General features: G+C 46.5%; 2 protein-coding genes across 12 annotated transcripts in view; one reads left to right on the top strand and one right to left on the bottom strand.

The window, feature by feature from the left end:
• Window positions 1–23,370, bottom strand: part of LOC134936225 (tetraspanin-1-like) — a 181,288-nt gene that overhangs the window by 62,175 nt on the left and 95,743 nt on the right. Inside the window, exons 1-2 of one of the 4 annotated variants that reach the window (XM_063931203.1) lie at window positions 1,706–1,837; window positions 51–170 (exon numbers count right to left, since the gene is read on the bottom strand). The exons of 2 other annotated variants lie outside the window; for them this stretch is intronic. In XM_063931203.1, the coding sequence (XP_063787273.1) occupies window positions 51–170; window positions 1,706–1,822 (237 nt within the window). In that variant the 5' untranslated portion in view covers window positions 1,823–1,837. Of the gene's footprint in view, window positions 1–50; window positions 171–1,705; window positions 1,838–23,370 lie in introns of those variants that run through there. One more of the 4 variants, XM_063931204.1, reaches the window with a different exon arrangement.
• DNASE2 (deoxyribonuclease 2, lysosomal) overlaps window positions 1–23,370 on the top strand; it is a 185,977-nt gene that overhangs the window by 77,199 nt on the left and 85,408 nt on the right. For 3 of the 8 annotated variants that reach the window (XM_063931199.1, XM_063931198.1, XM_063931197.1), the window contains one exon: window positions 13,409–13,517. In XM_063931199.1, the coding sequence (XP_063787269.1) occupies window positions 13,426–13,517 (92 nt within the window). In that variant the 5' untranslated portion in view covers window positions 13,409–13,425. The other 5 variants (XM_063931201.1, XM_063931200.1, XM_063931196.1 and 2 more) reach the window with 5 other exon arrangements.

The following is a 23,370-nucleotide window of genomic DNA, read 5'->3' as shown; positions in this document are numbered from 1 at the left end:
CCCATACATCACTATATACTTCGATCACAGTAGTATATAACTAGACTCACAAATATCACGGCGTTTACCAAGACCATGGCGTATTTCAGGCAGGCATACATATTATGGAGTCTGGGGTCATCAGTGTCATTGTCTGGCATTTTACGGAAATTACTTGACAACAGCAACACCTACAAAACCAAGGATAAGTATATACATATAGGGCTTTTTTCATAAAAATGTTGATTTAGAGAATGTGTAACAGTACTAAACTGCAAGAAATAAGTTTAATGTACTAATTCTGCATTTTTATAATATTGAGAAGTTTTAATGTCATGATCCAGAAAAATGATTATACTAAAATGAAAATGCAACCATCTATTGTTGGGTCTAAGAATAAAACTAAACCAAATGTTCAAATTTGGTGCTTTTTAACAACCCAAAATGCATCTGACATCACTGCTGAATGCTACACACATTTGTACGCTGTCATTTACATTGAAGGAGCTCCTAACAGCGTGCTCAATGCAAATAAGGTGCCCAATTCAACTGTACGTGAATTGAATAGTGTCGGGAAGAATGTCCCAGGAGCTATTCAATTCTGCAAGCTGTTCAGTCCGATTAGTGAATTTCTGCTCACACCCCTCAGGGGGTGCTGGTAGAAAACCTACAAAACTAGTACCGCAATGATATTTTCGTGCCCTAACGTGGTGCAAACATCATCACAGCGGGGCACTTATGTCAGAGAATGTCCGTTCTCACACCTAAACACTCTGTTTAAGATAAAAGTATGGGCATTCCCCGACAAAGCAGCACACTGAATTGAATAGCGCCAGGACCTCCTTCCCGGAGCTTTTCAATTCACATTCAAGTGAATTCACATTCAAGTGAATTGAGCCCAAATCTAGCGTTACACTGAATACTATTATTAGATCCAGGGGCGTCTCTAAAGAGGAGGGGACCCGTGTGCAGACTCCATGTGTGGGCCTTCTCCTCTCCCGTAGCCGTCACGCCACTGCTAGCGCTCTCAGCGCTCTAGACTCTGGCACAGTGACAGAATCTACAGCGCATGCGCAGGACTACGAAAAATGGCTGCCGCACCATTTTTCCGGAGTCCTGCGCATGCGCTGTAGACTATGGCACTGTGCCAGAGTCTCTAGTGGTCAGTGCGCTATCAGCAGCGCGACGGCTACGGGAGAGGAGGGAGCCCACACACGGTCAGCGATGGACTCCGGAAAGGTAAGTATAGTAGAAATGGGTGCAGTGTGTGCCCCCCCCCCCCCGGGACTCAGGGTCACGTGTGCGCCATACACTCTGCACCCATTATAGAAACGCCAATGATTAGATCAGCCCATTAGTTTAATTTAAACTATAACTCAATAAAAATGGTGTAAAAGTAATGCTGTGTCTCAGTAGTACAAAACCCATGCTGGATTCAATTCTATGTACTGGATAATTACAGTATTAGGGTATAATATTTGCTAAAGTGCCAGTGTGTGGAAATGTTGGCCACAGCAACCAATCAGATTCTACTTATTTATTTAGCACCTTCTAGAAAATAGCTAGAATCTGATTGGTTGCTTAGCTATGGGCAACATCGCCACTGCTATACACCCACACTTTAGTAAATACACCCCTTAGTGGCTAAAAAGACATTTACAGGGAGGTTAACAATGTCACTAACTATATTCAACCGTGTTAAAAGTAAGTACATAAATACACTGACTACGTATCTGTCCCTGCTGAGACCTAATGTAAATAATGTATAATTTTTATCAAACAGCAGCGGCCACGTCACGACTGTTCCTGCAAACGAGCGGGAGAAGAGAGGCTCACTGCGCATGCGCACTAGCCGAAGCGTTGATCGCTTCACTCATGCGCACAAAGGAGGGACGTGACCGGCGGTGGGGTAGTGCGCATGCGCAACTGTATGGTCCAGGCGCGGGTGGTGGTAGAGGCGGAGCTGAGCATGTGACGGACGGCGTAGTCTTCTTTATGTAAGGTTCGTTGTCATGTTGCATGCCTGCGTTCCCCAATCATTGCCATTTGCAGTGTAATGCTTGGCGGTGGGTATCATTATCAGGGTTTTTGTGTTACCGAATTAGCTCAGCAAGGTAAACACAACTGTGTGAAGTGCATCATGGTATTATTGCATTTGGTTTGCGGGCATGTTGCAGTTTTGGCATGTGGGAAATTGGAGGGGGGAATTCCAGTTGCCCGGAAACCCCCCACAGAGCAGGGAACGTACCTGTTTGCGTCAGTCTGCAGCCACAGTGCTGCAAAAACAGCATATTTTGCAAACTGGTCCTGATTCAGCGAAGGATGTAGTAAGCACAGCAGGACGCAGCTGTTGCGTGTAAATACGCTAATGCTGCAGGAGAGGGAAGAAGACGCTACTCCAAGACTGCTTAAGCCGTGAATAAAACAGTGTTTAGTCAATCGACATTTCGGGGACTAATACCCGTTCATCAGGACACACTGATGCTGCAGGAGGCGTCTTATGTTAATAGTCACCTGCAAGTTTCTATGATCAGCTCCAGTGTCCGAGGATGCAACATCTGATCAGTGTTTGTAAAAACATCAGGTTATGCGGGATGGTGGATGGTCGGTGTTTTCACTCTGCTGGGGCCAGAAATTCTGCGTGGGAAGAGGCAAATGCTGGACAAGGCACGCCTAGAAAATGGGGACGACACTCCCCCCGTTTTGTAGAACGGTCGCCACTGCCCATATGGCCATGCTGCAGCTTGGGGGGCACATGCACAGAACAGGTCCTACGCTTGCCAGAGCCGCCCCCTAGGCATGAAGTCACACGTTTAGTGGGCTGGGCCATCAAAGGGCGCACTGCTGCCCTGTTACCGTACTGACCATAAGTCGTCATAGGCACACACTAAATCACCACAATTGCATTGCTCATCATTTGATTAACCCCATGTTTTAGCTCCCTGTGCACCTGCCTTACCTCCATACATTTTTTATTTAAATACAGAAGGGCTGGAGTTATAGGGTGAAGTGGATGGGAGAGCATAAAAAGGGTGTAGAGATAAGTACAGAGAAGAGCTAGTAGACTACAATAAAAATGTGTGTGCATGAGTTTGGGGGGGGGATTGGACATAGCTACAGTGGAGGTCACGTGACTGTAGGGATGGCCATTGATGGGTAACCTTGATAGAATGAAACCATCTGCAAGGGTACCATCGATGGTATTGCACACCGATGGTCACCCCTGCTTTACAATTCATTAAGCCGTGGCCAATAATAGCCTGGGGCTTTGTGGGAGTATTGAAGGGCGGAGCTAATCGCTGTGTCCCAGCACCTTGGGAAAAAATATATATTTATTGCTTGTATATAATCGATGGTGGGAAACCATTTAGTTTTGCCCCATCAATGGAAAAAGTATTCAACATTGGTCATAGACCATCGATGATTTTGAATCATCCATGGCCATACCTAGGTGATGATCAGTGAGAGGGGGTGGAGTGATTAGTGGCTTTATATTCATGGGCGGGGGGAGTTTAAAATGGGATCTAATCGGGGTATGGAGTTGGTGATGCAGGTTGCAGAAGGAGCAGACCAACACCGAGGAGCGAGAGGAAAATGAGATGGATTAGCAGCATTCAGGATAGATTGAATGAGAAAGGCAAGAAAAGGGAAGAGGAGAGGAGGAGGTTACAGTAGTCAAGGCAGGAAATGTTGGGTGCATGGAGTAGAGTCATGGTGAAATTGGGTGAGGAAGGGACTCACCCTAGAGATGTTGTGGAGGTGGAAACGGCAGGAGACCCTGATATTTTGAATGTGCAGGGTGATGGAGAGGAAGGAGTCAAGGATGACCCTTGGCCGAAAAACAGAGAGGCCTAGATGCAGGGTACGTCAAAGGGGGAAAATGATGACCTCGGTCTTGGCCACGTTTAGTTTGGGAAAGTGTTGGGGCATTCAGAATGATATGGCAGGAAGAGAAACATACCGTGCAGATGGTAATGGAGACCAAAGGAGCCGATAAGGTTTCCAAGTGAGGAGGTGAAGAGGAAGTGGTGAAGGAATATATATTAACACATAAAGAAAGGGAAAGTAAATCAGACAAAGATAGGAAATAGGGAGATGTATCTACGAGAAAGATAAAGTGGAGAACTTGCCAAGAGAAACAAATTTGCTTCTGGTTAGCATTTATCTAGCTCAGTCTATAAAGTGACAAGCTGATTGGAGAAGTTACCTATAGCAGCCACTTTATCTCTCTCAAAGGTTTGATCAATCTTCCCCTAAGTGAGCGAATAGTAGTCCAACTCATGGAGACTAGTGGAATGGAGAGGCTGTAAGAGTGGGGTGGGGTACACTCTATAAAAGGTGATGACAGATCTAAAGGGGTGTGAGAAGTAACCGTTGGCTTTGGCAGTTTCTGTAGAGCAGAGAGGACACAAAGCAGATTGGAGATGGTCAGGGAAGGAGTAGGAGGAGGGGAATGAGGTGAAGATAGATAATCCTCTCTATTATGCTATATAGATGTGTCCTCATACAGCTAGCCTCAATACACCATGAGATACACCACGGTTGGGAGGCAATCACGAGCCTGCCTGTCGGTGAAATGTCGTCCCTGGAATACCGGTGCCACAGGCTTTTCTCCCTCTATGGGCAAGCTACTGTGCCCGCAGCGAGCCCACAAGGGGCTTTCTAGCGCTCGCCCCACTGCGGACATACTGGTTGGTGGCTGTGATCGGGCTGCCGGGATCATGACAGCCAGGATCCCGGCTGCTGGTAATACGAATGTATTCCGAGCCGGTCCTGTACTGCTAGCACCATGCTTTTTTGTTTTGCATCTTTTTACTGGAAGATGTGTCTTAAGATGAGTTATATCGCAAAGTGTTTCCCCTCCCAGGCTGCCGTCGCAGTGCATACACAATGTACGAGATCGTACAGTGACGTCATGCCGTGGCCGGTAGGTGCATGCAGTCTTGGATGATAAGTCCAAATTGAGCTACATGCACAGACACCAGCGTGGGACGATAACAATGTGCGGGACCGTCCATAGCATACACACTGGCCAATATCACACACAATATCGCTCAGAAGGGTGCAAAATGAGCAATATCATGTGTGATATCCCATAGTGTGTATGCACCTTTTCTCTATCGTCCTAGTGGATGCTGGGGTTCCTGAAAGGACCATGGGGAATAGCGGCTCCGCAGGAGACAGGGCACAAAAAGTAAAGCTTTTTCCGATCAGGTGGTGTGCACTGGCTCCTCCCCCTATGACCCTCCTCCAGACTCCAGTTAGATTTTTGTGCCCGGCCGAGAAGGGTGCAATCTAGGTGGCTCTCCTAAAGAGCTGCTTAGAGAAAGTTTAGCTAGGTTTTTTATTTTACAGTGATTCCTGCTGGCAACAGGATCACTGCAGCGAGGGACTGAGGGGAGAAGGAGTCAACTCACCTGCGTGCAGGATGGATTGGTTTCTTGGCTACTGGACATCAAGCTCCAGAGGGACGATCACAGGTACAGCCTGGATGGTCACCGGAGCCACGCCGCCGGCCCCCTTGCAGATGCTGAAATCAGAAGAGGTCCAGAATCGGCGGCTGAAGACTCCTGCAGTCTTCTAAAGGTAGCGCACAGCACTGCAGCTGTGCGCCATTTTCCTTTCAGCACACTTCACACGGCAGTCACTGAGGGTGCAGGGCGCTGGGAGGGGGGCGCCCTGGGAGGCAAATGAGTACCTATAAAGGCTAAAAATACCTCACATATAGCCCTAGAGGCTATATGGAGATATTTAACCCCTGCCTAATTTTTCTAAATAGCGGGAGACGAGCCCGCCGGAAAAGGGGCGGGGCCTATCTCCTCAGCACACGGCGCCATTTCCTCTCACAGCTCCGCTGGTCAGGACGGCTCCCAAGTCTCTCCCCTGCACTGCACTACAGAAACAGGGTAAAACAGAGAGGGGGGGGCACATTTATGGCGATATTTTGATATAACAAAGCAGCTATAAGGGAGCACTTATTATAAGGCTATCCCTGATATATATATAGCGCTTTTGGTGTGTGCTGGCAAACTCTCCCTCTGTCTCCCCAAAGGGCTAGTGGGTCCTGTCTTCGTTAGGAGCATTCCCTGTGTGTCTGCTGTGTGTCGGTACGTGTGTGTCGACATGTATGAGGACGATATTGGTGTGGAGGCGGAGCAATTGCCAAATATGAGGATGTCACCCCCTAGGGAGTCGACACCAGAATGGATGCCTTTATTTATGGAACTACGGGATAGTGTCAACACGCTAAAGCAGTCGTTTGACGACATGAGACGGCCGGACAATCAATTAGTGCCTGTCCAGGCGACTCAAACACCGTCAGGGGCTGTGAAACGCCCTTTGCCTCAGTCGGTCGACACAGACCCAGACACAGGCGATGACTCCAGTGGTGACGGTGACGAATCAACCGTATTTTCCAGTAGGGCCACACGTTATATGATTTTGGCAATGAAGGAGGCGTTACATTTAGCTGATACTACAGGTACCACTAAACAGGGTATTATGTGGGGTATGAAAAAACTACCTATAGTTTTTCCTGAATCAGAAGAACTAAATGACGTGTGTAATGAAGCGTGGGTTGCCCCTGATAAAAAGCTGATAATTTCAAAGAAATTATTGGCATTATACCCTTTCCCGCCAGAGGTTAGGGAGCGCTGGGAAACACCTCCTAGGGTGGACAAGGCGCTAACACGCTTATCTAAACAAGTGGCGTTACCCTCTCCTGAGACGGCCGCACTTAAAGATCCATCAGATAGGAGGATGGAAAATATCCAAAAAAGTATATACACACATGCAGGTGTTATACTACGACCAGCTGTAGCGACTGCCTGGATGGGCAGTGCGGGGGTAGTTTGGTCAGAATCCCTGATTGAAAATATTGATACCCTGGACAGGGACAATATTTTACTGTCGTTAGAACAAATAAAGGATGCATTTCTTTATATGCGTGATGCACAGAGGGATATATGCACACTGGCATCACGGGTAAGTGCTATGTCCATTTCGGCCAGAAGAGCTTTATGGACGCGACAGTGGACAGGCGATGCGGATTCAAAACGGCATATGGAAGTTTTGCCGTATAAAGGGGAGGAGTTATTTGGAGTCGGTCTATCAGATTTGGTGGCCACGGCTACAGCCGGGAAATCCACCTTTCTACCTCAAGTCACTCCCCAACAGAAAAAGGCACCGACTTTTCAACCGCAGCCCTTTCGTTCCTTTAAAAATAAGAGAGCAAAGGGCTATTCATATCTGCCACGAGGCAAAGGTCGAGGGAAGAGACAGCAACACGCAGCTCCTTCCCAGGATCAGAAGCCCTCCCCGGCTTCTACAAAAGCCTCAGCATGACGCTGGGGCTTCTCAAGCGGACTCGGGGACGGTGGGGGGTCGTCTCAAAAATTACAGCGCGCAGTGGGCTCACTCGCAAGTAGATCCCTGGATCCTGCAGATAATATCTCAGGGATACAGGTTGGAATTAGAGACAGATCCACCTCGCCGTTTCCTGAAGTCTGCTTTACCAACGTCCCCCTCCGAAAGGGAGACGGTTTTGGAAGCCATTCACAAGCTGTACTCTCAGCAAGTGATAGTCAAGGTACCTCTTCTGCAACAAGGGAAGGGGTATTATTCCACTCTTTTTGTGGTACCGAAGCCGGATGGCTCGGTAAGGCCTATTCTAAATCTGAAGTCCTTGAACCTGTACATAAAGAAGTTCAAGTTCAAAATGGAGTCACTCAGAGCAGTGATAGCGAACCTGGAAGAGGGGGACTTTATGGTATCCTTGGACATCAAGGATGCGTATCTCCACGTTCCAATTTACCCCTCACACCAGGGGTACCTCAGGTTCGTTGTACAAAACTGTCACTATCAGTTTCAGACGCTGCCGTTCGGATTGTCCACGGCACCTCGGATCTTTACAAAGGTAATGGCCGAGATGATGATTCTTCTTCGAAGAAAAGGCGTATTAATTATCCCATACTTGGACGATCTCCTAATAAGGGCGAGGTCCAGAGAACAGCTAGAGATGGGATTAGCACTGTCTCAAGAAGTGCTAAAACAGCACGGGTGGATTCTGAATATTCCAAAATCCCAGTTAATGCCGACAACTCGTCTGCTGTTCCTAGGGATGATTCTGGACACGGTTCAGAAAAAGGTTTTTCTCCCGGAGGAAAAAGCCAAGGAGTTATCCGAGCTTGTCAGGAACCTCCTAAAACCAGGAAAGGTGTCTGTACATCAATGCACAAGAGTCCTGGGAAAAATGGTGGCTTCTTACGAAGCAATTCCATTCGGCAGATTCCACGCGAGAATTTTCCAAAGGGATCTGTTGAACAAATGGTCAGGGTCGCATCTTCAGATGCACCTGCGGATAACCCTGTCTCCAAGGACAAGGGTGTCTCTTCTGTGGTGGTTGCAGAGTGCTCATCTATTGGAGGGCCGCAGATTCGGCATACAGGATTGGATCCTGGTGACCACGGACGCCAGCCTGAGAGGCTGGGGAGCAGTCACACAAGGAAGAAACTTCCAGGGAGTATGGACGAGCCTGGAAACGTCTCTTCACATAAACATTCTGGAACTAAGAGCAATATACAATGCTCTAAGCCAGGCAGAACCTCTGCTTCAGGGAAAACCGGTGTTGATCCAGTCGGACAACATCACGGCAGTCGCCCATGTGAACAGACAGGGCGGCACAAGAAGCAGGAGTGCAATGGCAGAAGCTGCAAGGATTCTTCGCTGGGCAGAGAATCATGTGATAGCACTGTCAGCAGTGTTCATCCCGGGAGTGGACAACTGGGAAGCAGACTTCCTCAGCAGACACGATCTTCACCCGGGAGAGTGGGGACTTCATCCAGAAGTCTTCCACATGCTGGTAACCCGTTGGGAAAGACCAATGGTGGACATGATGGCGTCTCGCCTCAACAAAAAACTGGACAGGTATTGCGCCAGGTCAAGAGATCCGCAGGCAATAGCTGTGGACGCGCTGGTAACGCCTTGGGTGTACCAGTCGGTGTATGTGTTTCCTCCTCTGCCTCTCATACCAAAAGTATTGAGAATTATACGGCAAAGAGGCGTAAGAACGATACTAGTGGTTCCGGATTGGCCAAGAAGGACTTGGTACCCGGAACTTCAAGAGATGATCACGGAAGATCCGTGGCCTCTACCTCTAAGGAGGGACTTGCTTCAGCAGGGTCCCTGTCTGTTTCAAGACTTACCGCGGCTGCGTTTGACGGCATGGCGGTTGAACGCCGGATCCTAAAGGAAAAAGGCATGCCGGAAGAAGTCATTCCTACTTTGATTAAAGCAAGGAAGGAAGTAACCGTGCAACATTATCACCGAATTTGGCGAAAATATGTTGCGTGGTGCGAAGATCGGAGTGCTCCGACGGAGGAATTTCAACTGGGTCGATTCCTACATTTCCTGCAATCAGGATTGTCAATGGGTCTCAAATTGGGATCTATTAAGGTTCAAATTTCGGCCCTGTCGATTTTCTTTCAAAAAGAATTGGCTTCAGTCCCTGAAGTCCAGACCTTTGTTAAGGGAGTGCTGCATATACAGCCTCCTGTGGTGCCTCCAGTGGCACCGTGGGATCTCAATGTGGTTTTGGATTTCCTAAAATCTCATTGGTTTGAACCACTAAAAAAGGTGGATTTGAAATATCTCACATGGAAAGTGACCATGCTTCTAGCCCTGGCTTCTGCCAGGAGAGTGTCAGAATTGGCAGCTTTATCTTACAAAAGCCCATATCTGATTTTCCATTCGGACAGGGCAGAACTGCGGACTCGTCCGCATTTTCTCCCTAAGGTGGTGTCAGCATTTCATCTGAACCAGCCTATTGTAGTGCCTGCGGCTACAAGTGACTTGGAGGACTCCAAGTTACTGGACGTTGTCAGAGCATTAAAAACATATATTGCAAGGACAGCTGGAGTCAGAAAATCTGACTCGTTGTTTATATTGTATGCACCCAACAAGATGGGTGCTCCGGCGTCTAAGCAGACGATTGCTCGTTGGATCTGTAGCACAATCCAACTTGCACATTCTGTGGCAGGCCTGCCACAGCCTAAATCTGTAAAGGCCCACTCCACAAGGAAGGTGGGCTCATCTTGGGCGGCTGCCCGAGGGGTCTCGGCATTACAACTTTGCCGAGCAGCTACGTGGTCAGGGGAGAACACGTTTGTAAAATTTTACAAATTTGATACTCTGGCTAAGGAGGACCTGGAGTTCTCTCATTCGGTGCTGCAGAGTCATCCGCACTCTCCCGCCCGTTTGGGAGCTTTGGTATAATCCCCATGGTCCTTTCAGGAACCCCAGCATCCACTAGGACGATAGAGAAAATAAGATTTTACTTACCGATAAATCTATTTCTCGGAGTCCGTAGTGGATGCTGGGCGCCCATCCCAAGTGCGGATTATCTGCATAAATTGTACATAGTTATTGTTAACTAATTCGGGTTATTGTTGAAGGAAGCCATCTTTCAGAGGCTCCGCTGTTATCATACTGTTAACTGGGTTTAGATCACAAGTTGTACGGTGTGATTGGTGTGGCTGGTATGAGTCTTACCCGGGATTCAAAATCCTCCCTTATTGTGTACGCTCGTCCGGGCACAGTACCTAACTGGAGTCTGGAGGAGGGTCATAGGGGGAGGAGCCAGTGCACACCACCTGATCGGAAAAAGCTTTACTTTTTGTGCCCTGTCTCCTGCGGAGCCGCTATTCCCCATGGTCCTTTCAGGAACCCCAGCATCCACTACGGACTCCGAGAAATAGATTTATCGGTAAGTAAAATCTTATTTTAAGTCGCAATGTGATGCAACTAGGAGGCACATGGAGACCATCCTTCTGCTAAAAAAATAATTCTAGACACTGCATCCTTTGTAGAGTTTGCACTGAAAGTGTACATACAGGTAACCATACAGTTGTGCGTCCTCAATAAGTCCAGTGGTATAAACCAAGGGTAAAATAAATAGTTTTACCACACTGCTTTTGGTGCAGTATCATTTATGACTCTAATCTGCATGATTGTCAGCCATAAAGCTCGCTTACATAGACACATCACACTAGGGACGAGTTGTCACTGAGAATAGGGAAGTGAAGGTATAGGGCTAGTCACGAGTATATGTCGAGTTCTGTGAACGGTAAACGTCTCATTTCTCTCAGGATCGCTGTGTGCCAGGCAGAGGTGAGTGTTCTCTTACCATTAGTATTTTGTCTCATTATTCTGGGGTCTTGCGTGGGGATACGCCTGTGTACGCCTGCATCATAGTAGGTACGGCGCACGAGTTTGCTCATGGGAAGGAAATTAAAGTATCTGAGACATAATTTCTGTCCGGAAGTCAGTAGAGCAGGACGCATTTCTCAGTTTAAAAAACAGCCAGGGTGCGGCGCCGCGCTAAAAGAAGGCTATAGCCCTTCAGGGAATTGGAATTAACAAATTAAAACTCACCCTAATTATACTTACCTGGTACCCGGGGTTCATGAGATCCATTGAGGCTCCTGCCATCTTGCGTCCGTTGCTGCTCACCTCGCATTTCATTGGTGGACAATACATTAGGGCTAAATTAACCTATATGCCGAGCTGTACGCCCCCGTGTGGCTGTGCCGCCCCCTATCTACACCAGCAGTGGGGTGAGGCAGAGCCTTTCATGTCATACTAACGTTTGTGCCAGAGTTTATAAAGTATATGAAAAAACAAAGAATATGTGTGAAGCATCTTCTTTGTATTATTCTAATCATTTTTATAACCAAAACTCTGGAGTAAAAAGTCTATGGCAGGTGAGGCAGTGACTCCCCTGCCTATCTTTTCCGCACATCTCTGATCAAAACTAACCAAATATCCAGGAGTTTATACTGCTGCACCTGTGTATAATGCCCAGATGTACCCTTTGGCTCATATATTACATGTAAATCTGGCGCCAGCCAGTGCCTCCTGAACCACTTAGCTCACCGCACGTCCATGACACACCTGGGGGCAGATGTATTAATCTAGAGAAGGCATAAGGAAGTGATAAACCAGTGATAAGTGCAAGGTAATAAATGCACCAGCCAATCAGCTCCTAACTGTTGGAGCTGATTGGCTGGTGCGTTTATCACCTTGCACTTATCACTGGTTTATCACTTCCTTATGCCTTCTCCAGGTTAATACATCTGCCCCATAACTGCCATCATTGTCAGTGCGCAGTGGAACACTCCTTATTTATCCCTATTCTAATTCGGTTACCCTGCCATCTCTGGTCTTCGCCTCCATGCGAACGCCCAATTATAGCCCAGGTTACACCTGGAGTTGTAGGCATTTCATCCCGGAGCAGTGCAAAAACATACAAACATACTTGTATTCAGTTATCTGTAAAATAATAAATAAAAATAAAGATAGCTGTGGTTATCGGGGACGAGGTATCTGCTACAGCCTCTCCGCCGATTCTCCTGTTACCGCTATCGGGGACGTGTAGGAGTGAGCAGAGCTGGCGCCATCCATTACACGACCCGTATGTCTGTTCATAAATCCTAAAGCCAACATCCCGCAGCGTTACAGAGTAGAATACATTTACATAAATAGGACATAGCGGAATAAATGAAGATATTAGTAGATGCCCGGGATGCCCTTACTGAGGTACCTGGTTCTGTCAGGATAGTTTAGAGAAATAATATTATTTATTCAATGACAAAACAATTTATTTAGGTTTGTATTCGTGTGGAGCTGAAACAATATAATTAATGATGGAGGCCAATGCCACACGGGCAATTTATCAATAGGATTTGTATGGGGAAAATATAAATCAGCATGAAGAAAACAGGAGTTAAGTTCATTTATAATCAATTGACAGCAGTCAGAAGCGAATTGTACAGCAGCTGCTCTTTGGAGTCTGCGTTAGAATGGTTAGAAAAATAGATTTCTCATTTCTATACGCTAGGGAAAAAAAGGGAAGTAAAAAAATTGAAGAGACCAACCTGTGAACCTCAGACAGTTTCCTTATGTGTACAGCCAAAGATACAGCAGACATCATTAGCGTGTGTGTGCATTAGGCGGCTGCAAAGCTTACATCTGAGAATACATCTAAAGATACAGAGATAGGACACTTCTCTAGGTAATGTACTCTACTTGCATGTCAGCTTTGGGCCTGATTCAGGTTGGATTGCAATCCAGCGCTCAGTTTCCCAATAGTCATGAATCTGCGCATGTGCAGAACGGATGCTGCGATCGCATCGCATGGACGCAAATGCTTCTGCCTGATTGACAAGTAGAGGCGTTCGGAGGGAGAGGAAGGGGGTGGCCAGCGTTCCCGTTTTCTGGGAGTGGCGAGGCCAAGGACTGCATCGTGGACTGCGTAAGCTCAGCCTGCCGTCGCAAATGTCACACTGTTCATCGCTAGACTAAAGTTTATTTATGCAATAAGTCAAATAACCGGCCAAAGCATTATAACATCTTCACACTTTTCTTTTTTCAGATCCCTCCAGCCAGAAGATGGCGCTCCAGGCTTTGCTGACACTGTTACTGCCTTGTCTGTGCTCTGCAGCCATCTCTTGCTATGGAGACCAAGGAAAACCTGTTGACTGGTGAGTTCTCGTTGGCTGCACAACAACCGAGTTAGTCTGTCTGAGCTCAATACGCCTTCCTTTAATTATGATGGGACACCAGGCCTGCCTTCTATTGTGACAACTGTGTGTGTATTAAACTGCTAATTACATTGTTTTAGAGGCCTATATTAGCGTTGCTGTGTGACTTGTTACTGGGGGTCATTCCGAGTTGTTCGCTCGCTAGCTACTTTTAGCAGCCGTGCAAACGCATAGTCGCTGCCCACGGGGGAGTGTATTTTCGCTTTGCAAGTGTGCGAATGCCTGTGCAGCCGAGCGCAGCAAAAACATTTTGTGCAGTTTCAGAGTAGCTCTGGACTTACTCAGCCCTTGCGATCATTTCAGTCTTTCTTTTTCATCCACTAGGGGTCACTGGAGTACTCTTGGGATATGGACGGCTTCCACCGGAAGAAGGCACTGAATAAATTAATTTTTGAGACTACTCCTCCCCTCCATATCCTGCAGCACTCCAGTGTTTTTTCTGTGCTCGACACAGTTAGAAGGCATAGTGGAGCTCATCCACAAAGTATTGGAATTTTTTTGTAAGTTTTTTTTTTTTCTTCAATTTCCACGTCCTTTCCCCCCTTCTAACAGGCGTGGGTCAGGGACAGTGGAAGCGGCTGAGTAGCCGTGAGTGTCGGACCTCTCTGTAAAGAGCTCCCTCACTCCACTTGCAGGCTGCCTGCAGGAAAGCTGGACGGAGCTTGGATGAAGGCCCCGTCATAGACTTTTGTCACGGTCCAGGTATGTTGGGTTGGGGCGGTCAGCGCTTGCTGCCGCTCCACTGTTGGGGATTGTTGGGTACTCACCGCTGCCCGGAGCGCGTGTACATGGGCCGCTTCACGGTCCATGCGGCGCGCTCTCACTCTCCGGTTCCCAGCATCCTAAAAGACCGCTGCTCCCTGCGCAGCAGCAGCGCTGCTTGGCTACACAGACACGCCGTTATGCTGTGTGTGGCGGGCGGGAGCACGTGTGCATGGGCCGCTCCACGGCTCCATGCAGCACGCTCTCTGCTTCCGCCATCCGCCCGCAGCAGCCGAGGAGTTCCGTTGTCCGGGGTCTACAGTCAGGCCGCTCACACGGCCCTTTGCAAAACTTCCACAGGCCCAGACCCGGTGCTGTACACGGAGGTCGTGGGAGTGGGGGGGGGGAGACTTTAACAGTATTTGGCAGTGCAAGAAATGCTTAATATGTTTAAATGTTCTCCTGTCTGTTCCAGGTTTCCTATTTTTACATCTCGGCTAAGAGTGGTACTAGAGGAATTTTGGGGTCAGTTTTCGTATTTCTGGCAGGCACTGCACTTGCCTAGATATATACCAGGAACTTTGGTGTTATTACTGAGTCGTGCAGTCTGTCTGTGTGGAGTTTGTATTGTCTGTCTTCATAATGAGTAAGACACCAGCAAAATCTAAGAAACATTTGTCATGTCATGTCTGTAAGAGTGTGTTGCCTGATGGATCCACCACATGTACAGCATGTGTTGTTAATACAGCCATAAATACGATTTCCATTCCAGAAGTAAAGGCATCTCAGGACCCGCCATGGGCTTTACTTGCAGATGTATTAGTTGGTTTACAATCAGAACTGGCCGCCTCTCGTGAAGAAAGAGAGGCGGCAAGATCTGAGTTTAAGATGAGACCATTTGAGTTACCTGGGGAGTCTCAAACTGGTCATAAGTCCACCTTGAGTGGAAAAGATAAGTTTCCTTTTCCTACTAATTTTCCTGTCTCTGGGATACTAGACCTCACTGAACAGGAGTACGAGGAGGGCGAAATAGAACAACAGTCAGAAGGTGACGACTTTGACAGCCCAGGTATTGACAATCTCATCAGAGCAGTTCGTCAGTCGCTGGAGTTTACGGAAACTGAGGAGCCACTGACGAATGATGAGGTAGTCTTTACTAAACGACAGAGATCTCCGATGTGTTTCCCTATCTCGGAATCTCTTAATAAAATGTTACTGGAGTCACGGAAAAATCCGGACAAACGGTTTTCTATTCCTCGTAGATTTAAATCGAGTTACCCGTTTCCAGAGGCCATGACAGCTACATGGGAGAACCCACCATTGGTGGATTCATCCGTATCTAAACTTACGAGGAAGTTAACCATACCAGTCCCAACTGCTACTACGCTTAAAGACCCTGCAGATCGTAAAATAGAGGCTATGCTAAGGTCCATGTACACAGCAACTGGAGTGCTGTTAAGACCTGGGTTGGTTGGCATTTGGGTTACTAAAGCTTTAATGGTATGGATAAAAGAGCTCAAGTCGGCTCTGCAAGATGATCATCTTATACTTCTCGCGGATCAAATCTGGGAAGCTGCTGAATATCTATGTACAGCTTCTACTGACGTCTGTCAGCTTACTTCTCGCCTGTCCTCATCGCTAGTCACAGTACGACGAGCACTTTGGCTGCGTTCGTGGCAGGCGGAGACGGAGGTTAAAAAAGGTATAGAGGCATTGCCTTATGATGGCGAGAAACTTTTTGGTCCTGAATTGGACAAATGGATTTCTGAGGCTACTGGAGGGAAGAGGCTCTACCGTTTGGCCTCTCATCAGCGCCTCGGGTATTCACCAAGGTAATGTCCGTGATGACAGCTCATCTCAGGTCCCTAGGGGTAATAATTGTTCCGTATTTAGACGATCTACTCATAAAGGCTCCGTCTCAACAATTGCTTCTCCAACATGCCTTACTAACGTACAATGTACTAGTTCAGCACGGTTGGATAGTCAGTTTAAAGAAATCACATCTAATTCCGTGTCAACGACTTCAATTCCTAGGGATGATTCTCGATACAGTAAAACAAAGGGTTTACCTGCCACAACAGAAAGTACAGGGCATTCGTCATCTGGTGCAATTAGTGCTCAAGCCACGCACAGTCTCAGTACATTTGTGCATTCGCCTTCTAGGCACAATGGTGGCGGCTTTCGAAGCACTTCAGTTCGGAAGATTTCACTCACGTCCGTTTCAACTGGAGGTGTTAGCACAGTGGTCGGGATCACATCTGCAGCTGCACCACAGGGTGAGGTTGTCACCACAAGTCAGGGTGTCTCTTCTCTGGTGGTTAAAAATACACAATCTATCTGCAGGGAGACGATTCGGCGTCGCGAATTGGATAATTCTGACAACAGACGCAAGTCTCAGAGGTTGGGGAGCTGTAGTTCAGAGTTATCGGCTCCAGGGCCTCTGGGCGGATCACGAAAGATCGCTATCCATAAATGTTCTGGAACTCAGGGCGATTTACAATGCTCTAAGACAAGCGGTGTACATGTTTCGTTTTCAGACTGTTCAGGTGCAGTCAGACAACGCGACGGCAGTCGCATATATAAACAAACAAGGAGGAACGAGAAGCCGCATGGCTATGCGGGAAGTAGCTCGGATCCTCAGATGGGCCGAATATCACCAGGTGATATTATCGGCAGTGTTCATTCCTGGAGTGGACAACTGGGAGGCAGATTTTCTCAGTCGTCGGGATTTTCATCCAGGAGAGTGGGCATTGAATCCAGAAGTATTTCAGATGTTGATCCAGAAGTGGGGTTACCCTCAGGTGGATCTAATGGCATCCCGCCACAATCATCAGGTGTCAAGATATGTGTCCAGAACAAGAGATCCAGGGGCAGTGGCGGTGGATGCTCTCACAGCCACGTGGCCATACAGCCTTGTGTATCTGTTTCCACCGTTTCCGCTGCTCCCGTTGGTGCTAAAACGGATCAAGAGAGGGTTCGTCACAGTCATTCTAATAGCGCCTCATTGGCCTCGGAGGGCTTGGTTCTCGGATCTCCTCGGGTTACTCGCAGACGATCCGTGGCCACTCCCACTACGTCCGGACCTGTTACAACAGGGTCCGTTCCTTTACCCCGATTTAGCGCGGCTGCGTTTGACGGGGTGGCTGTTGAAAAGGCCATCTTAAGGAAAGAGGGCATTCCTGAGTCTGTTATACCAACCATGGTACGAGCTAGGAAGCCGGTTACGGCAGCTCATTATTATAGAATTTGGCGTACTTATATAGGTTGGTGTGAAGCTCGGAAATTTCCGACATCGTCTTTTAAATTATCCCGTCTTTTGTTATTTTTACAAATGGGGTTAGATGGAGGACTACGTCTTTCCACATTAAAGGTGCAGGTATCTGCGTTGTCAATTTATTTTCAAAGGAAATTGGCCTCGTTACAGTCAATACATACGTTTCTACAGGGTGTAAAGAGGATACAGCCTCCTTTCATTCCACCTACAGCACCATGGGACTTGAATCTGGTTTTAGATTTCTTACAGTCCGATTACTTTGAACCCTTACAACAAGTGGATATTAAATTTCTCACTTGGAAAACGATTTTTCTTTTAGCCTTAGCTTCGGCTAAGCGTGTTTCAGATTTGGGTGCCTTGTCATGCAAGTCACCGTATTTAATTTTTCATGATGACAGAGCGGAACTTCGGACGAATCCCGCTTTTCTACCAAAGGTAGTGTCGTCTTTTCACATCAATCAACCAATAGTAGTTCCTGTGTTAACAGGAGACTCTGGAACGTTGGATGTGGTTCGCGCATTGCGTATCTATGTTTCCCGAACGTCTACTGTGCGTAAGACAGATACGTTGTTTGTTCTCTATGACGCAGCTAAGAGGGGTTGGCCAGCCTCTAAGCAGACCTTATCCAGATGGATCAAACTGACTATACGTCAGGCTTACCTTTATGCTAAGTTACAGCCACCTACTTCAGTAACAGCTCATTCCACACGTTCTGTGGGGACGTCATGGGCAGCGAGTCGTGGGGCTTCTACGACACAGCTTTGCCGTGCGGCTACTTGGTCGTCAGTGCACACGTTTGTGCGCTTTTACAAGTTTGATACGTTCGCGGCAGCAGCATCTAGCTTTGGCCGTTTAGTGTTACAGGTGCCAAACAGCTCTCCCGCCACGGAGGAGACTTTGGTACATCCCAAGAGTACTCCAGTGACCCCTAGTGGATGAAAAAGAAAATAGGATTTTGGTACCTACCAGGTAAATCCTTTTCTTTGAATCCATAGGGGGCACTGGACGCCCACCCAGAGCAGTTTACCTGTTTTAGGAGTCCAGTGGTTCTTATGGTAACACACTTTCACGACTGGTTTAAATTTAACAAGGGTTAATCAGTTATGGTGTCAACTGTTTAGTTGTCTGTTACGTTGTGTCAACTTTATTGTTGTCTGTGAGACTATATGTAATTCTCCTTTTGTCAATCTCTCTATCGATCCTGTTCGGCTCAGTAAAAAACACTGAAGTGCTGCAGGATATGGAGGGGAGGAGTAGTCTCAAAAATTAATTTATTCAGTGCCTTCTTCCGGTGGAAGCCGTCCATATCCCAAGAGTACTCCAGTGCCCCCTATGGATTCAAAGAAAAGGATTTACCTGGTAGGTACCAAAATCCTATTTTTTGGTGCCGGAATTGACACCCGCCCTGCAAACGCCTGGACACGCCTGCGTTTTCCCAAACACTCCCAGAAAACGGTCAGTTGACACCCTAAACGCCCTCTTTCTGTCAATCACCTTGAGTTCGGCTGTGCGAATGGAATCTTCGCTAAATCCATCGCCTAGCACGATCCTCTTTGTACCCGTACGATGCGCCTGCGCATTGCGGTGTGTACGCATGCGCAGTTTTGCCGTTTTTTTACCTGATCGCTGCGCTGCGAAAATCGGCAGCGAGCGATCAACTCGGAATGACCCCCACTATATTAGTGTAGCGGTGTGACTTGTTACTCTGTATTAGCGTTGCTGTGTGACTTGTTACTATATTAGTGTAGTAGTGTGACTTGTTACACTATATTAGTGTAGCAGTGTGACTTGTTACTATATTAGTGTAGCAGTGGGACTTGTTACTCTATATTAGTGTAGCAGTGTGACTTGTTACTATATTAGTGTAGTAGTGTGACTTGTTACTCTGTATTAGTGTAGCAGTATGACTTGTTACTATATTAGTGTAACAGTGTGACTTGTTACTCTGTATTAGTGTAGCAGTGTGACTTGTTACTATATTAGTGTAGCTGTGTGACTTGTTACTCTATATTAGCGTTGCTATGTGACTTGTTACTCTGTATTAGTGTAGCAGTGTGACTTGTTACTATATTAGTGTAGCAGTGTGACTTGTTACTCTATATTAGCGTTGCTATGTGACTTGTTACTCTATATTAGCGTTGCTGTGTGACTTGTTACTCTATATTAGTGTAGCAGTGTGACTTACTATATATTAGTGTAGCAGTGTGACTTGTTACTCTATATTAGTGTTGCTGTGTGACTTGTTACTCTATATTAGTGTAGCAGTGTGACTTGTTGCTATATATTAGTGTAGCAGTGCGACTTGTTACTCTATATTAGCGTAGCAGTGTGACTTGTTACTCTATAATAGTGTAGCAGTGTGACTTGTTACTATATTAGTGTAGTAGTGTTACTTGTTACTCTGTATTAGTGTAGCAGTGTGACTTGTTACTATATTAGTGTAGCTGTGTGACTTGTTACTCTGTATTAGTGTAGCAGTGTGACTTGTTACTATATTAGCGTTGCTGTGTGACTTGTTACTATATATTAGTGTAGCAGTGTGACTTGTTACTATATTAGTGTAGCAGTGTGATTTGTTACTATATATTAGTGTAGCAGTGTGACTTGTTACTCTATATTAGCGTTGCTGTGTGCCTTGTTACTCTATATTAGTGTAGCAGTGCGACTTGTTACTCTATATTAGCGTAGCAGTGTGACTTGTTACTCTATATTAGTGTAGCAGTGTGACTTGTTACTATATTAGTGTAGTAGTGTTACTTGTTACTGTATTAGTGTAGCAGTGTGACTTGTTACTATATTAGTGTAGCAGTGTGACTTGTTACTATATTAGCGTTGCTGTGTGACTTGTTACTCTATATTAGCGTTGCTGTGTGACTTGTTACTATATATTAGTGTAGCAGTGTGACTTGTTACTATATATTAGTGTAGCAGTGTGACTTGTTACTATATTTTTTTGTGTAAACTGTTTTTATTAGTTAAAGCAGCAGACAAAACATTACAGCAATATTTTTTTTTTTTTTAAAAAGAGGGAGAACAAAAAACATCACATAACATATATACGTCAGTTCGCTACACATAGAGCGCCCATAGTAGAAAAATAATTTGTCTGCTTTACTGACAACATTAAAACTTATAAAAGAGGAACATTTTAACAAAACAGCATAGGAAAATGGGAAAGAGGAAAAAGAGAGAGAAGAGAAGAGAGAAAGGAGAAGCGAGGGAAAATTAGGATGGGCAGAGTCAGGTGTGAGAGTCTGCGCAGTAGGGGCAGACCACTTGGGGGACGGAGGGGCGTTCTCCACCGGTTATGGGTCTGAGCCATGTTATAGAGACATCGTTGTCGGAATATAAATATGGATATGAGTATGGATATGGGTAGAAATATGAGTATGTTTATGATTATGAGGGGGGTTATGTCGCCATGTAGTACCAATACAACGGAGTGTCCTTAAAGTCGTACCAGGGAAACCAAATAGCTATAAAATTAACTGTTTTCCCGGATGAGAAGGAGACAAGGTCTTCCATGTCTAAAAAGTAATCAACCTTTGTGAACCACAATTTAATCGAGGGTGGAGAGGTGGATCTCCAAAGGATTGGAACCACCGCTTTAGCTGCGTTGCTAAGGTGTCTCAACAGGGAATGTTTGTAGGAGTGTGTTCCTGCGGGGGTGTGATTGAGGAGCCAAAAACCTGGGTCTTTCGGGATCTCATCTCCCACTATCTGTTCGGTGCATTTAAATACCTCTGCCCAAAATGGAGTTATAAGAGGGCAATCCCACCAAATATGTATAAAACTCCCTGGGGCGTTTTTGCATCTCCAACACAGGTTCGAGAGAGAGGGGAACATTTTATTGAGAACACGAGGAGTCCTATACCACCTATATATAAGTTTATAGAGGGTCTCTAATGTCGATAGGCATAGAGAACTCGCCTGGGCGTTCTTAAATACGGAATCCCAATTAATCTGCGTAGGTAGCTCCGACAATTCCTTCTCCCAGGAAGCCAGAAAGGTAGGAGGTTGTGGGAAAAAGTTTTCCATGATAATCGCATAGATTTGTGAGATAGTATGCGTGGGAGAACTGGGAGAGGTGCATAGTTTTTCAAACCCGGTGAGATCCCTAGTTATGTCGGAGAGGTTCTTAGAAGATGATATGAAATGATGAGCCTGCAGGAACCTCCAAAACTCAGCACTATGTAGGTTCCAAGAAGACTGAACATCTGAAAAGGAGCGCATCCTACCCGAGCTCACTAGCTGACTGACTCTAAAAATCCTGGCTTCCGCCCATGGAGCGAAAGCAGTCCCTTGAAAGCCAGGGGCAAATTCGGAGTTATAGAGAAGGGAGGTTAGGGGGGACCATTTTGAGGATATATGGCTCTGGGATCTCAGCGTGGCCCATAATTTGAGCGTGGGGGAGACCGTTGGGTGTGTAACCTTCGGGAGGGTAGGAAGCCAAGGTGCAATTTCAATATAATGTGGGAGACAGCCCTCCTCTAGTAGGACCCATTGTTTGCGGTCTTTGGCACGCGTCCATTCCAGAATCCTATTCAAGTGCACCGCGTGGTAGTAGTTAGGAATATGTGGGAGTTGTTGCCCCCCTTGATGTTTTCTCCTAAACAAAATGTCGTGTTTAAACCTGGGTGCCTTACAACCCCATACAAACGCACGAATAAGATTCTGGACGTCTCGGAGCCAAAGCAGGGGGATGTGTATCGGAAGTGTCTGGAGAAAGAATAGTATCCTAGGGAGGGCATTCATTTTGACAATGTTAATCCTGCCGAACCAGGACAGCCTTAGTTTCTTCCATTTCAGGAAGTCTAGGCGAAGCCTAGCCAATAAGGGGTTAAAATTTAGGGAGAACAATTTGGATAAATCGTTGGTCGGTAACACCCCCAAATATTTTAATTTATGATCGTGCCAGGTGAAAGGGAAGGCATGTTTCAGGCTTTCTACTATAGCAGGAGGAGTAGTTAAATTCATGGCAATAGATTTGGAATAATTTATTTTGAAGTTAGAGAGGGCTCCAAACTTCTCAAATTCTGCCATCAAGTTTGGAAAAGAGGTGACCGCTTTTGTGATTATAGCGAGTAGATCGTCGGCATACAAGGCCAGTTTGTATTCGGTCCCCTTTACCAACAAACCCGAAATACTCGGGTTAGCCCTAATGCTTCGGGCTAATGTTTCCATGCAAAGGACAAAGAGCAATGGGGATAGTGGGCAGCCCTGTCGCGTGCCATTGGAAATTGGAAAGGAGTCAGAAAGGGAGCCATTAATCCTAATTTTGGCGGACGGGGAGGTATAGAGGGATAGGATTCTGTGAAGACAGGCGTTACCAAGTCCCAGATGCTTCAGTATGCCAGTCAGAAAGTCCCAGTCCACTCTGTCAAATGCTTTTTCGGCATCGGTCGACAGTAGGATTGATGGGGATGAAAGCTGGCCGGCATAGTGAATCATGTTGAGCACTTTAGAGGTATTGTCCCTAGCTTCTCTGCCTAAAACAAATCCAGCTTGATCTCCATGTATCAAACCAGGTAATAATAGTTTAAGGCGGTTTGCAATCAATTTGGCGAAAAGTTTTATGTCTATATTTAATAGTGAGATTGGCCGGTAACTGGAGCAAAGACTGGGGTCTTTACCCTCCTTGGGTAGAACTGCAATATGGGCTTCGAGAGATTGTGGGGAGAAAGGCGATTGTTCTGATATGGTGTTAAAGGCTCTCGTGAGTATAGGGACTAATTTCTCTTTAAAAGCTTTGTAATAGGCAATAGTATATCCATCAGGGCCGGGACTCTTGCCATTGGGAGAGGATTCAATAGCTTT

This window comes from Pseudophryne corroboree, chromosome 6, assembly GCF_028390025.1.
Source record: "Pseudophryne corroboree isolate aPseCor3 chromosome 6, aPseCor3.hap2, whole genome shotgun sequence".
Lineage (NCBI taxonomy): Eukaryota > Metazoa > Chordata > Amphibia > Anura > Myobatrachidae > Pseudophryne > Pseudophryne corroboree.
The sequence above is the reverse complement of the archived record's forward strand: the minus strand, read 5'-3'. Positions and strand labels throughout refer to the sequence as shown.